Source organism: Lemur catta, chromosome 1 (genome assembly GCF_020740605.2).
Source record: "Lemur catta isolate mLemCat1 chromosome 1, mLemCat1.pri, whole genome shotgun sequence".
Classification (NCBI taxonomy): domain Eukaryota; kingdom Metazoa; phylum Chordata; class Mammalia; order Primates; family Lemuridae; genus Lemur; species Lemur catta.
Genome location: NC_059128.1, coordinates 282,686,397 through 282,702,769, shown reverse-complemented (window position 1 = coordinate 282,702,769; position 16,373 = coordinate 282,686,397). Strand labels below are relative to the sequence as shown.

Genomic DNA, 16,373 nt, shown 5'->3' with positions numbered 1-16,373 from the left:
TTAGCTATAATTCTTCCAGATTCCCATGTGGCTGGAATGCTGAGAGAGAGGAGGAAGTCCCTGCCCTGGCGTTTGTCTTGGCTGCTCAAATAACTCTGAGAACACTGAAGAAATTATTTGAAAGTTTTCAAACTTTCTACCTGTGTATCTGTGTGGGTGCAGGGAGGGCTTTGTGTTCAGGGAGTGGAAAGAGGGATTTGGCGTGTTTGCATTTTCTCTGTTCTGTGTCTGCCATTGGCCACACGCTCCGGTCTCAGACATCGGTTTTTCCAGCACTGCTGCCTGGAAGTGGCAATGATGTACCAGGGTCAGGCCCAAAGCAGCCCAGGGTCACCTCTGGCATTTTTACGTGGACATGGTGGATGGGTTTTGTGACTCCAGTTGTGTGGTGTCGCTCTACTTTCCCAGGCAGCAGGGCCGTGGTGCCTGGGAGGGTTGCTTGGTTTGAATTCAGACGGAGGGTTTTGTAGGCGGATAGGATCTGGGTAACCCGACTCCCTGCTGCTGACTTGCCACACACCCTCCCCGTGTCTCAGGCCTTCTTGGGCCTTTGCTGTGGTGACAGCAGTGACAGCGTGGGTGAGCAGGTGCTGGCGTTGGCACTCGTGGGTGCTCTGACCCCGGCAGGATTCTCTCTGCCCTCCCCCACCTCATTCCCACTAATCCCTGATCAGGGCTGACACTGCGCCCGCTCGGCCCAGACAGCCCAGCTTAGTGAGGCACCTGCTCCTGCCTTGTCCCGATGTCACTCCACCCTACCTGGGAGGAGACCGGTTCTCGGTCTGTCCCAGAGGGAGTGAGGAGACGTGGTAATAACTTAATCATATCCACCATCGTCTATGAAAAGTGGAATTTTCTATCCGACAGAGACAGTACCCCTCCCATTCTAAGTTTTACCCCAGCTTTGCATTATAAGAAGGAAAGAAACACTGAACTCTTCTAGCTGAGCCTCTTCCTTCTCCAGAAGGGGAGACTGAGGCCGGAGAGCTGGATCTGCCAAGGTCAGCCCAGACCCTGGGCTGGGGTGGTCACCCTCCATGGCTGCAGCATGTTCCCTTTGGGGAGCAGCTTGACCCTGAGACCCAAGTGTTTCCTTTAAGTGCGGTCCGGCCGGGAGGGCTCAGAGAGTGGGGCTGTGAGCGTATCATCCCAGACAGTGGGGCTCATGTCTCCGAGGGTTTGAGGATGCATCCGTAACCTGTGGAGTCCCCTCGTCTCTGATGGCTGGTGACACACGCTCCTGGTGTCCCAGGCCTTCCTGGGCCTTTGCTGTGGTGACAGCAGTGACAGCGTGGGTGAGCAGGTGCTGGCGTTGGCACTCGTGGGTGCCCTGACTTGTAGCAGCACGGGTTCCCTGTGCCAGACGGCACCCCAGATTCCAACTCTCACTCTGGAAATGTTTTTAAATTACATGGGATGGTGATTGGGGCCCACACAGAGGAAACTATTGCCAACCTGCTAGCTCGTCAGGTGGGCACAGGTGTGTGGGGAGCACAGGGGACTCACCCAGAGATCTTGGAAATACCTCTAAGATCCTAGAAGTGCCTCCCCCTGCCCATGTGGACTTAGCACGCGTGCGTTGGCGAGAGGGTGTGTGCACCGTAAGCCCTTCCTATCGGCTGCGAATCACCGTGAGAAGCTGCTCCTTACACACGTGTCCCCATGCCAGCCACCAGAGTGCCCACTCCCCGGACAACACTTCAGACTGGTTGTCTTTGTCTCTCGTGTCTCCACCGGGTCTGGCGTTGCAAACACCTGATTCCCGTTGAGCCAGGGTGGCGCTGGGCCGCGCAGCCCTCCCAAGCCCAGGCCCTGGACCCGTGTCAGCAGCAGGGACACCGAGAGACACCAGCAGAGAGCTGCTGTCCTATTACCGGCTCTCTGCTTGTCTCCTGGAGGCCCACCTAGCGGGCTGAGGCCTGGATTAGGAAGGTCCCCAAAGCTGTTTGTTTCCTTAGTCCTTTGGCCCAAGGTTTCTTCAGAGGAATATTCTAAATGCCAATGACCAAGACTGCAGAGCGGTCTTTGCAAAAAGGGGGGAAAAAAAAAGATGCTGTGTGAGCTTAGAGCGTATTGTTAATAGTTCTGACTTGCACATGAGTTCGTGCAATTTAAAAAGTAAACAATGTGGCCACAAGACTTCAGAGTCTTTGTGTTATACGGTGACCTCCAGTCCTGCTCACAAAAACCCAAACTGCTTGGCCTGTGCCAGTGGCCACGGTGCCGGAAGTCAGTTGGTAAAACTGTGAAGGCCACCTGGACGAGGCTCCCTCCACCAGAAGAGGGAACACTGGCCTTTGGGGGGTGACTAACCCTGCACCCTCCCCTGTGACCTGCCCCTAGGGACCTCCTTTCTGTTGCTCAGACTCTCAGGAATCTTTCCTACATAGGGCCTTCACACAGGTCGTCTGGTTTGTTTGGAATACTTATCTCCTTTCGCCTTATTTAACTTCTCTAAACCTCCCTGGTCTCAGCTCAAAGGTCCCTGACCCTCCCATTGTGCCCTGACGCTGCCCCACCTCTTGCATCCCCGCCCCCACCCCCTTGATCAGCTCCCGGCCTTGTGAGCTGGGGCAGAGCTGGCTTGGAGCAGGCCCCAGTCATCCTGGGGTGAATGGCAGACCCTGTGGAGGGGAGGAAACCGCGGTGCTGCTCATCACCCCGTCTGGACACAGGCCTTCTGTCTTGGGAGCTGGCCAAGCCTGGACGAAACAAGCCGTTTAATGTGTTTGTTTTTTCACTTCTAAAGCATCAACATTAAAGGAGGCCCACTGATGACTTTGCAAATCGTCGATGTGAAACCCAGAATAGGCGCCAGTTCTGGTTGTTCTTTGCACTCGCCCATTTTCCCAACAAGAGAGGAATTCAGGAAAGAGTGGGTGTAGTGTTAACGTCAACTGAGATTCAGCCAAAGCTAACTTCCACTGCCCACTGAGGTTGCTGAGGAGGGAAGGACTTCTTTAGCCTCTTGGAAGAACGAATGTGAGGAAGCTCCAGAGCGACATGCTGGGTTTGAGTCCAGCTCTGCGCTTACTAGCTGTGTGATCCTGGGCATGTCTAGTCCTCCGTGTGCGTCAGCTGTAGAAGGGGATAACTTTGGGTTCAATTCAGAAAACAAAATCTACTTCCCTACAGATGAGAGCAGATCTGTGCAAGGCATTTAACAAAATGCCTGTCAGGTAGTGAGCCAGTAAAGGTGGGCTGCTCTCTTGTAAAGTCTCCTTTTTAAAACTTTTTGTCTTGAACGGCTTTTAGTTTTACAGAAAAGTTGAAAAAAATAATTCAAAGAGTTTCCATATAATCTTCATTCAGTCTTACATAACCACAGTTCAATGATGAGAACCAAGAAATTTAATTGACACAATGTTACTATAATTCATTATACAACAACGTTAACATGGCAATTAATATAAGAAATTCAGTCGATACAATGTTACTATAATCCATTACACAACAAAGTTAACATTGTAATAGTATAAGAAATTAACATTGTTACAATGTTACTATGATTCATTATACAATAAAGTTAACATTGTGATAGTGCAAGAAATTAACATTGTCACCCACCTTTAGTAACTAAAGACCTTATTTGAATTTCCCCGGTTTCCCACAGGTCTCCTTTTGTTGTTCTAGGGTGCCACTGAGGAGCCCACATAGCATTGAATTATTACTTCTTGGGCTGCTACAGTCTGTAGTGGTTTCTCAGGCTTTCTTTGTTACTGATTGTTATTTTGCTGAATGTTTCTCAATTTGCCTTGCTCGCTTGCTCTGTGTTTGCATTTGACTGGATGCAGGTTGTACAAACCACAGCGTTGGTGCGCCTCTAGTGCATGACATCACCGGGCTCACAGTGTCAGTGTGACACAATGCTGGGGTGCTGCTCTTGGTGCCTCGGTAAGGTGGTTTCTGCCAGATTTCTCCTCCTGTATTTATGTTTCTTCTTATATCTTTCTCCCTGAAGTTAACAAATATTTTCGGGAGATACTCTGAGACTATACAAATCCTTTGCTTCTCAAACTTTTCCTCACTGGTTTTTGTATCCATCAGTGTATGTTTTCTGTAGCAGTTACTTATTTGCAGTTTGCTAAATGGTGACTTTGTTTCCTTCTTAATGTTTACGTTTATTAATTAGAACTCTACTGCAAGAACGAACACTCACTTCCCCGTCTATATATTAATAGTTAACTGATGGCCGCGTGCGGTGGCTCACGCCAGTAATTCTAGCACTGTGGGAGGCCAAGGTGGGAGGATCACTTGAGGTCAGGAGTTTGAGACCAGCCTGAGCAAGAGTGAGACCCTATCTCTACTAAAAATAGAAAGAAATTAGCCAAACAATTAAAAAATAGAAAAAATTAGCTGGGCGTGGTGATGCGTGCCTGTAGTCCCAGCTACCAGGGAGGCTGAGGCAGGAGGATCACTTGAACCCAGGAGTTTGAGATTGCTGTGAGCTAGGCTGACTCCACGGCCCTCTAGCCCAGGCAAGAGAGTAAGACTGTCTCAAAAAAAAATAAATAAATAAAAAGTTAGTTAACTGATTAGTAACCTCAGTGTGGATATTTATTTTATTCTATGGGTTATGGTTATTCTATGGGTTATAATCCAGTGCATCACTATTCATTTTGTTGCTTAAATTGTTCTTGGTTGGGCCATTAGCAGCTCCTTTGAGAGTAGACTCTTGTGTTCTGCGATGAAGCTCACATGTTTTTTGTTTTGTTTCTTTTGTGTTTTTGTTTTGTTTTGTACTTCCTTCCTCTGTGGTTCCAGGAGATGTTTGTTTTAGGCTCTTTTGTTTTTCCCTCCTCTGGCCCTGGGTTCAGCCACTTCTCTAAGCAGCCCTGATTCTTTTTATTGGAGAAGTGTTTAGAAACCAAGACTGGTGTTGAGTGCACTCATTACTGCTTGGGCCTCATTGCTCCTGTGCCCTCGCAGTGGATAGAGCTAGGGAATGTGTGTACCAACACACACACGTACGCAGGTCTGCATGTCTGTGTCTTTCTCTCGGGATACGTCTTAAACACCATGCCAAATGTATACTGATACCTTGGGTTCCAGGGCAACAGCACAGACTTCATTTTAGTTTTCCCCTGTTCTTAACTCCCTTCTCCAGGAGTAAGATACCTGGCCTGTCTATAATATATTTACTTATTTGTTCAGTTCTAGTGTATACCTGAAGCAGTTTCTGAATTGCTAACCCATACCCAGGTCAGAAACACATTTATTAGATTACAGCATTTATGTGCAGTCAAGATGTTGCTCTCTAAAGTTTCTCAGGTTGTATCTGTCCCCCGCCCCCCCCGCCCTGTGACTGTGTTATTCATTTGTAATACATTGGTGTGCTCATACACCAGAACGGCAGCTTTCATTACAGTGGTTCTGTAGTGTGTGTTAAGGTCTGGTAGAGATCATTACCCTTGTGGTTTTCCTTTTTCAATGTTTTGCTGGCAATTCTTGCACGTTTCTTTTCCCACGTGGACATAAAGTCTCACTTTGGTGTAGGCAGGAGTGGCGTTGTGGCATGGACAGGGCGACAGAGGTGCAGAGATGCCTGTTTGCGCCCGTGAACCGCAGCCATGCTTTGCTCCTGAAACCCAAGGACAAGGTGATTGGAAAGGAAAGGCCATCTCTCTGTCCTTATTTTAACTTAATTTATTTTCTTTGTGAGACTGCCCCGAGACATTAAATTTCCCAGGAAAATCTTTTCAAGATTTTAATCTAGAAGGGACCACAGGGAAGAGGGCCAGTGCGGCCTGAGCTGTGAGCGGGAGTCTGCGGGCTTGCTCAAGGCAACGTTGTATCTTTCGGCTGCCACAGAAGGTACATTGTTTCATCCTGCTCAGTCCCGGCAGCTGGAGCGTGGCTGTGGCCGGTTTCCTGCCTGGCACTGGCCTCGGTGCCAGTTCTATTCTCCCAGGCAGGCAGCCTGGTCACAGAGCAGCAGCATCCCCAAGCTGACCAAGTGCCCCGTGGCCAGCAGGTCCCATCAAAACGAGCTCCAGCACAGAACGCCAGCAGAGCAGCCCTGAAACCGCGCTGTCATCCCTCCTGAGCAGTGATTTAATTCTCTGCTGATTTTTTGTGGGTGAGGTAGATGTTGCTAGAACAGGGTGGGGTTAGAAGCACATAAATTAAAATATCCTGCACCTTCTAGGTTTACTCTTGGTCATTGGGAATTCTCAGGAAATAGCTGCAGGACAGATTCATCACTTGCTCACCTGCTCTGTGCCTGCCAGCCTAGTCCTGACCCTGTTCGCACCGCTGCCACTGTCCCAGCAGTGGCCGCGCCGCCTGTCTGGGACCGGCTTGCCACAGTGGAGCATCCCCGCGATGGATGAGACATGGTGGGAACTTGTGTGGCTGTACGCTTTTTAGCCGCCCAGTCAGAGCTTGAACATGATGTGTGTTTTATAGCATGCCAGGAAGAGAGTTCAAGAAGAGTTTTGACCCAGGGTCATATTGTCGGCATACATGCTTGGAGTCTCAGGAGAACTTAATTGTAAAAGCACAAGACTTAGTTGGCTATCCAAGCTCTGATTTCCTCTTTTATAAAGCATTGTTCTTGCTGCCGTGTGGTCATGTTCATTTAATTACACATCTCTCCTGTGGAGGTTTTTAATTGCAAGAACCAGTGTAGACACGAGCTGACCGAGTTTGCTGGAAGGGTGCTGGAGCTAGTATCGAGCTGAGGGTAGAGCTGAACCATGAGGCCGGGGGGCCTTGGAGGCTGGGGAGCCCACCCAGTGGGGACAGCCACCAGGCGGGCTCATTTCCAGCCAAGGACCCCAGGTAGAGGCCAGGCCTGGGGGTTCCTACCCACCCCCTGCTTGGGCGGTGGGAGAGGAGAATGGGGAGGCAGCCTCAGTAGCAGGTCACTCTCCCAAACACAGCCCTGGGCCTGCTGTGTGGGGCCAGAGCCCTGCTGGGCCCCACGCCCACTGCCTCGCAGGCAGCAGCCGGGTGGAAAAACCGTGGCCTTCCCTTACGCTGTCCACAGCAGGATTCAAAACACCCTTCGCTGTCTTCTTGCAGCACCTTTGGGTTTGTTCCCATGTTTCTCTCCTCCTATAACAGAATCCTGCCTGCTGAGCACAGTCGTCACCAGCTGCAGCTTGGCTGCGCAAACCTACTGATATTTGGCCATTGCTGCTGCACAGAAGCACAGATTTCACTGAAAGACGTCTTACTACCTTTTCCTAAATTTGCAGAGCTTTATACAAACACATAATTCTTTCAAAGCAGCCCCTCCTGTGCATGTGCCTCCTCATGCTGTTTCTCTGTGCAGGGCCCGCTGTCCCTCGCCTTTGAGGAGGACCCGCGGCAGGAGCCCCTGGTGCTGGCGGTGCAGGAGGTCTCCAGCGTGGTCAGGGCGGCCGAGGAGAAGGTGAGCCGGGAGCCTTCCCTGCAGGAGGGAGGGCGTTCAATGCTGGAGGTGGGGGAATTCATTTTGTTTCAGAATTATTTATTGAAAATGCAGAATGCTTATACCAGGGGCTAAAAAAAAAGGTCTGGCCCATCAACTGATGAATGGATGAACAAAGTGTGGTCTACCCGTGTGATGGAATATCATTCAGCCTCAAAAAGAAAGGAAATTCTGACACATGCTACAACGTGGATGAACCTTGAAAACATGATGCTAAGGACTAATAAAAGAAGCCACACACAAAAGCCCCATATTATATGATTCCATTTATATGAAATATCCTAAACAGATAAATTAATGGAAACAGAAAGTAGATTAGTCTTGCCAGGGTTTGGGTGTGGGGACTCCTTGGGAGGAAATAGAGTGATTGCTAATGGGTATAAGGTTTCTTGCTGGGGTGATAAATGTCCTGAAAGTGATGGTGGTGATGGTCACACAATACTGTGACTAGATTAAAACCATTGAATTGTACAATTTAAACGGGTGAATTATGTTATGTAAATCGTATCTCAACAAAGCTGGTATGTGTGTGTGTGTCTGCAACACACTATATATATTTGAGCTATTGGATACTATGTAGAATTCATTTTCCTGTTGCTGACAGTTCATAGGCTGAACTTAGCAGACTGGCTGGATGCCCTAAATCATAAAAAAGCTTCTATAATGAGTCCTAAGAAAGTTTCTCTGAAATACAAGACTTACCCTTGTATTGATTAAATTATTATTGTTCTTGTTATTATATTAATAACTTTTTTCCCTTAAGCTCTGAATTTTTTCCCCATTAATAAAATTATTTATTGGCCAGTGACATTTTACATAACTACCAAATCCCAAGACCTGCTCCAAATGGAGAAATACAATGTCCTTGCTGCCTGCTCACTGCACCCGATTTGTAGTTTACAGTCTAGAGTTGCCGTGAGAGACCAGGATGTGGTCTCACTTTGGGAGGGAAAAGAAGGAATCAGCCAGTGCTTCCCCCCATGCTTAACTCTCATATTTATTTCCCACTTGAATATATAGAGAACGTACTTTTAAAAGCATCAGTGATGGTGAAGTTCCATCCTCTGTCCCTCCTCTTCCTATCTCCCGTGATGACTGTTCTCCTAAAGCCGGGCTGCTCTGTCTTCATTCCCAGCCTGTGTTCACACTGCACGTGTGTGTGTTTGTGTGTGTGTGTATTTTAAAGATGCCGTATGATGTTGATGGATCTGTCTGCATTGTGTTATCAAGTTAAACATGTACGTGCCACTTAACAGACAGTGACGAGCAGGAGAGTGTCACCAGCCCCCAAGCCCCATCTCTTGTGTGTCCCTGTCACAGCTGCAGTATCCTTTGTGCGTTTAAAACTTTTAATCATTTTTACGTAGAGTTGTGCAACAAACTTTCTCTATATAGAGCATGGTAATTTTGAGACTCATCAAGGTTGATTTTTGTAGCTCTAGTTCATGTGGTTCAACTACAGTTCGGGATTCTAGGTGAACCAGAGCTTGCTTACTCATCTTCCATTGTTGGGAAATTACGCTGTTTTCTCTTTTTCACAAGTATGGGTTGACTATCCCTTATCCAAATTGTTTGGGGCCAGGAGTGCTTTGGATTTTGGATGTTTTGGGTCTTGCATTATTTTTTACCAGCCGAGCATTCCTAATCCAAAACCCTCCAGTGAGCACCTCCTTTGTGCATCACGTCAGCAACTCAAACACTTTCAGATTTTGGAGCATTTTGAATTTGGACGTTCGGATTCGGGACGCTCAACCCGTAGAAACCATGCTGCAGTGGGCACATGTGTTTACTCACTCCTTGGACACACGCACAGGACTATCCCAAGGGTAGGCAGGGACTTGCTGGGTTGTAGGCGCGTGTGTGTGTGTGTGTGTGTGTGTGTGTGTGTGTGTGTGTGTGTGTGTGTTAGCTTGACCGACTATCCTAATCCATCGAATCCACGGCCAAAGTGCTGTCCCACTTCCCTCTGCCCTAGCAGCGTGGGAGAGTGCTCTTTCCCCGTGTCCTTTCCAATACTGGAGCCACACAGCTGCATGAGCCCTGTGAGTGAGTGTGGGAAGTCACTGGGAGGGACCAGGGAAGCCCATGGCCACAGCACGGGATGCTCAGACCCACGCAGCCCATGGTGCTGGGAGGGGCCTGGGGACGAGTGGTCCCACGCCGTTTCCAGACTGGGGAGCTGAGGTGCAGAGGGCTGCGGCCCGACCCCCCTGGGTAGTGCACACCCTCTCTGTTAGTGACAGACAGGGAATGAATCCTTCTGTGTCTGGGTGGCTTCTCTGTGGTGTTTTCTGACAATTTCCCGAACAGGAGAGGAAGGGGACATTCAGGGCTGGCCTGGGCAGGTAGGGAGGAAAGCAGCGATGTGGAAAGAACAATAGTCCATTTTTAAAGGTCTGTATATTGCCAGAAAGGGAGCCGTAGAAAGTGGGTAGGTAAATGGTATTCCTTTCCTTTTAATGTAATTACAGAAATAGAAATGACAGAAGTGGTACATGTAAATTAAAAGTTAAAAACAACATAGTATTTGAACACCCATGTTCATAGCGGCATCAGTCACAGTGGCAGAAAGGTAGAAGTGACCAGATGCTCACTGACGGGTGAATGGGTAAACTAAGTGTACTGTGGCATGCAGTGGAATATTATTTACCCTTGAAAAGGAAGGAAATTCTAACACATTGTACAACATGGATGAACCTCAAGGCCATTTTGCTAAAGGAAATAAGCAGCCACAGAAAGTGAAAGGGATGAATCATATAAAGACAACTGTTCTGAGAATCCACTTGTATGTGGTCCCTACAGCAGTCGGATTCACAGAGACAGAAAGTAGGATGGTGGCCACCAGGGCTGGGGGTAGGGGACAGGGAAGTTTCAGTTGGGGAAGATGAAAAAGTTTTGTGGATGGAAAGTGGTGATGGTCGCACATCAAGGTGAATGTACTTAATGCCACTGAACTGGGCACTTAAAAATGGCTAAAATGGTAAATTTGATGTTATATATCTTTTACCACAAATATAAAAAGTGGAAGTATATAAAAATTATTTATTTTTTCATATAACAAGGGCTTTATTAAAAAGTCATTTACCCTTCCTTTACCTGAGATATGATTTACTAATCCTTGTCAAGCACCAGTGATTTTATTTTTAAAATTTATTTTTAAATTGACAAATAAAAATTGTATATGTTTACAGTATGCCATGTGATGTTTTGATATATGCATACATTGTGGAGTGGATGAGTCAAGCTAACTAACACACCTTGTGTGCTTATTATTTTTGTGTGGTTAGAACATTTCAAATCTACTCTAGCAATTTTCAAGTGCATAACTTTAATCACCATGCTGTGCAGTAGGTCTCTTGGACTTATTCCTCCGTCTGAGACCAGCGTCTCCCCTTCGCTCCGCCCAGGCCCTTGGCAACCACCATTCTGCTCTGTCCCTTTTCCCGAGTCCACATGGAAATGCACTTGTGGAATCTGTCTGTCTGTGCCCGGCTTATTTCACTTAACATAACGTCCTCCAGGTTTACCCGTGTGTCCCTAGTGACAGGATTTCCTTCTTTGTTTAAGGCTGAGTAGTATTTCATTGTGTGTAGGCACCACATGTTCTTCATCCACTCATCCACTGATGGACACTTAGGTTGATTTCCTATCTTGGCTATTGTGAGTAGTGCTGCAATGAGCATGGGGTACAGATATCTCTTCCACATAATGACTTTATTTCTTTTGGATATGCAGTTGACCCTTGAACAAAGTGGGTGTTAGGGTCACCAACCCCCTGCACAGCCAAAAATCTGAATATAACTTTTGACTACCCCAAAACTTAACTACTAATAGCCTGCTGTTGACCGAAAGTCTTACTGATAACATTAACAGTTGATTAACACATATTTTATGTGTTATATGTATTATATACTGTAGTCTCACAATAAAGTGAGTTAGAAAAAAGACAACGTTTTTAAGAAAATTATAGGGAAGAGAAAATATATTTACTGTTCATTAAGTGGAAATGGATCATCATAAAGATCTTCATCGTTGTCGTCTTCCCATTGAGTGGGCTGAGGAGGAGGAAGAGGCGGGATTGGCCTTCCTGTTTCAGGGGTGGCAGTGGCAGAAGAAAACTGGCATACAGGTAGGTCCCCGGAGTTCAAAGCCATGATGTTCAAGGGTCAAGTGTGTACCTGGTAGTGGGATTGCTGGATCATATGGTAGTTCTATTTTTAATGTTTAAAGAAACCTCCATACTGTTTTCCATAATGGCTGTACTAGTTTACATCCCCACCAATAGTGCACAAGGGTTCCCTTTTCACCATAACCTTGCCAATACGTGCTAGCTTTCATCTTTTTGATAATAGCTATTCTAATAGCTGTGAAGTGATATCGCACTGTACCTTTAATTTGCATTTCCCTGATGATTAATGATGTTGAGCATTTTTTCATAGACCTGTTGGCCAACCGTGTGTCTTCTTTTAAGAAATGTCTATTCAGATACTTTGACCACTTTTAAATCAGGTTATTTGTTTTCTTGCCATTGAGGAGTTTGAGTTCATTATATATTTTGGATATTAACCCTTATCAGATGAGTAGTTTGCAAATATTTTCTCCCATTCCATAGGTTGTCTCTTCACTCTGTTGATTAATTCCTTGGCTGTGCAAAGGCTTTTTAGTTTGATACAATCCCATTTGTCTGTTTTTGTCTTTGTGGCCTGTGCTTTTGGGGTCATACCCAAAAAAAATCTTTGCCCAGACCGATATCCTGGATCTTTCCCGCTGTGTTTTCTTCCAGTAGTTTTACAGTTTCAGGTCTTCCATTTAATTTTTAATCCATTTTCAGTTGCTGTTTGTGTGTGGTGTGAGCGAACGGTCTAATTTCACTCTTCTGCACATGGAGATCCAGTTTCCCAGCACCACTGCGGGTGTCAGGGGGTTGGGAGCTACGGAGGGCAGGCTTCCCCACGCATACACGGACACGCTGCAGTTGCAGAGACTCACAGGCCTTGGCAGGTTTAGACCTCAGGCTGCAATGGGTCCATTCTGTCTCAATCAGAAATTCTACTGCTATCATAAAAACACAAGTGCATTGGTGAAAGTTAAAAAACACAGAAGAGTATTTTTTTAAAGAAAACAGCAGTAGTCACTTGAGCTGGTGATTAGCTCTGTTCATATGTTGGTGTGTGTTTCCAGTCTTTTTCTTATGCATTTATTTATTTTTCCTACAATTTAGACATACTGCATTTATTCTCTTTTCCCCATGTTATTAAAATTCTTCAACGATTCATACTAATGAATGCATGCTCTGCAATGGTCAGGGTCAAGCTGTCGGGCAGGAGCATGTCATCCTGCCAGGGGCACAGCTCTTTGCTGCGTCCTCTGGCTTGGCCTCTGAGTGACGCCCCATCTGCAGACGGGAGTGACAGCCCCCCTTAGGCTGGTCCTGGGAATGGAACACGCTAGTTCAGGTAAAGCACACGAAACCATGCCAGGCACATAAGTGCTCCATAAATGCTGTTTTCGCCCTACCTCTGTTATTATTTTTGCTCGTGTGTTTATTTCCTCGCCATTCCTGGAAGAGTGGACATACTTGGCAAAGAGTACGAGCGTGGTTAAGGGTCCTGATACCGTCAGAAAAGCAGCCTTAGAAAGTGGATGATTAAATAGTGTTTGTTTTGATATAGTTACAGAAATAGTGCACGCTCATTAAAAGGTTAAAAACAACATAGAGGAGTATACACTTTTTTTTTTAACTTTATCCCTCTCATTTCCCTGTGCCTCCTCCTCCCCCGCCCCTCTCAGGATGGGACCTCTGTGAGCAGATTCTTGGAAGCGTTTTACCTGCCCGGACAGATGGGGACCTGCCCACACGGTCTTGTTCTCTTGCACAGCTGTTCTCTGCACAGTGCTTGACTTTTGTGTTTTCTTTGTCAGATGAGGAAGTGAGCACTTGTCATGGCCTCGTTGTGGCTGAGGCTGGTGCTGTCCTGCACGGTGGACGGCCCCCGCCACCCCCCAGTGGTGGCCCTCCTGTCATTCAGCTGTGAGCGCGGGAGGAGCAGGGCCTGGAGCTCAGAGCCTCCCAGTGCACCCCCCCAAGGTGGGGACACCTGTGGGAATCTGCCTGGGGCTCCCGGGAAGAGTAAATTGGGAGCAGGACACCCCCGCACACTTGGATTGTGTGCGTGGCCTTTTCCATTCTTGGATGAGCATCTTGGCCAACCATGGCACATTTTTAGGGCACTGTTTCGCAAGGGAATCTAGCTGGCTTGATCAATGTGTCTCTCCTAATGTGTCCAGGGTGGGATGTTACTTAACATTTCATGCGTTAAATGAAGATGATAAGACACCAAGTCCTCTTTTTCAAGTTGTTCCGGGAGCTAGTGTTCTAGAACTGCCAGGGAGGGCGAGAAGTTTACAACGGTGTCCCTCTTTTTTTGGTGTCTAACCCACACACCCCCACGGGCTCCAAATATGTAACGAATTCTATGTCAGCTTAGTCATATGTTCTCCTAGCTCTGCATAATTTGTGAAGAAAAAAACTGTAACAATTTGGGGACCACAAACAAAAGTTACAAAAGCAATGCAAACTTGGGACTCAAGGACATTCCTCTCCCCTTTCTAACCTCCCCCCGAGTGTCAGGCTGGATCTTTTCATCTTTCTAACTCAGCCTTGATGAGGGACATGTGGTTGGCCTTTGAGCCAGGATAGGGACAAGCCCGCCTGAACCCGGGCTATTCTGTTACATAATGACATCTTTGATCAGTAGATAAGAGTGAGGTCGGGCTGGCCTGAATGTCCCACTTCCTCCTGTGAGCATGTCCCGACTGGTGTTAGGTCTGGCGTCTCCCTGCTGGCCCCTCACAGAGCAGAACTGGCTGTCACCGGATGCCCCATTCTGGGACTTTGTCCTGCAACCCACGAAGGCCCCTGTGCATCAGAGGAATCACCTTCGCAGATGTCTGGTTCATCAGCAAACCCCCCTCTGCATCAGCTGCACAGATAGTCGAGGGCTTGCAGAGCTTGGAGAGCCGGGTCGCCACCGGTACTTCTGCCTGCCAGGCCGTAAATGGGGGGTTCCCACGACCTGTCCCACCCCAGGTTCAGTAACGTACTAGAATGGCCCCAGCACAGCGCTCAGGGAAACAGTGTGCTTCCTATTACCGGTTTATGATGAAGGACACACCTGGCAACAGCCAGCTGGGTGCGTAGATACGGGAGGACGGGGAGGGCAGGGAGCTTCATGCCCAGCCTGGGTGAGCACTGTCGCGGCACCTTGATGAATTCACCGCCTCGGAAGCTCGTGGGACCTGTCATTTGGGGGTTTTATGGAGACTTCCTGCCACTGGCACGATTGATTACATCATTGGCCATTGGAGATCAACTCAACCTCCAGCCTCTCTCCCCTCCCTGGAGTGGGAGGGGCTTCTGAATGTCCCAGCCCTCTAATCCTGCCTTGGCCTTTCTGGTGACCAGTCCCCATCCTGAAGCTATCCAGGGTCCCCAGCCACCAGCCATCTCATTAGCATACAAGAGACACGCTTATCACTTGGGACTCCCAGGAAGCTGTGTGCCAGGAACCTGGGACAGAGACCGAACACACATTTATCACAGGTGGCTTCAGGGCTGCGGCATTCTCCTAAGGGAATTCTCCTGGGTGCTGCCTCCCAGGCACCTGTTCAGACCTGGGCTAGATGCACGCTCCTCCCGCAGCTCGGGGTGTGCAGGCCGGGCTGGGTGGCAGGGGCAGCAGGGCCCGGCTTGTATGGAGAGGGCACTTGGCACCAAGGTGTGGCCTTTGCCCTTTTCTCCAGGGGCACTCTCTGCTTTCTGGTCTAGTCTGAACACGCACCGAACGCATTTATTTCTCCCCTAGACGTTAATTACACTCTTATGCAAGAGCAACAAGTTTCTACCTACGTTTCTCTTTCCTCACGTCCTGGGAGAGGCTTGTTCCAGAATGTTTGACCCAGAAAAAGAAAACCTTTATTTCCATAGCTCAAGCTGCCTAAGAGCCAGTCCCCTGCAGGGGCGGCCACAGCCCTGCCCCGGCACGTGGCGGTTCAGAGGCCTGACGCCCACGTCCCCAGCAGTGCGGGGTTGACAAGCACCGCCCGCGTGGAGACTTGCTGGGGAAAAGATGGAGTGTGAATCAGGGTTTGGGGACTGTGCTGTGATCTGGGCTTGTTTCGGGGCCTCCTTCCCTCTCAGAGCCCCTCCCGGGCAGGGGTGGGGGGAGAGCCCTGCCCGGCACCTGCCACATGATGCCCTCAATGGCACCAGGCGTGGCCAGGCTCTGGGTAAAGGACTTGTGTTCACCCTCAGGAATGCTCATAATACTCCTCTGCCAGAAGAGGTGTCATCCCGTCGTACAGAGGAGGAAACTGAGGCAGAGAGGCGGTCCCTAGGCCCAGGTACGGAGCTAGCCACTGGCGGAGGCTGAAGCTGAACGCCACTTGGCCTCCAGAAATGGGCTGCAACCGCCATGCACAGTAAAGTGTGGTTAGTGTTGTGTTTTACATCCTTATTATTATTGTTATTTCACTTACGCTCCTATTCCCACCCACTTCCCCACCGTAAAAGAGCCAGTGACAACAGGGAAGGGAGAACTGCAGGGCAGGAACCGGCTCTGCGGTGTGAGACGGTGGCAGCGCACAGCGCAGGCCTGCGGAATCACCCAGGGCCTGCCCGCACGCTGCCTGCGTGGGCGTGAGAGGTGTGGGGCGTGCACTTGCCACCCGAGGCTGTCTGTGCACCTGTGCGTGCCAGAGTGCACCCCGCAAGCTCTGGGGTGTCCTCTGCTCGCCCCACACCTCAGTGGGCTGCCTGCGTCATGAGGGCAGCGTCATTTAAAATTGTCCATGTTTGTCTCTCTGGTTGCTCAGTTGACTTTTTTTTCTGCTTTGCTCCGCACGACTTGAAATTCCAGGCAGCCCATTAACCTGGTATTTATGCTGGGATTCGGAT

General features: G+C 48.6%; 1 protein-coding gene across 1 annotated transcript in view; it reads left to right on the top strand.

Moving 5' to 3' along the window:
* The window catches only part of C2CD2 (C2 calcium dependent domain containing 2), a 53,063-nt gene that overhangs the window by 3,660 nt on the left and 33,030 nt on the right, over positions 1 to 16,373 (top strand). Inside the window, exon 3 of the mRNA XM_045526560.1 lies at positions 7,280 to 7,378. Coding sequence (XP_045382516.1) covers positions 7,280 to 7,378 — 99 coding nt within the window. The remainder of the gene's footprint in view (positions 1 to 7,279; positions 7,379 to 16,373) is intronic.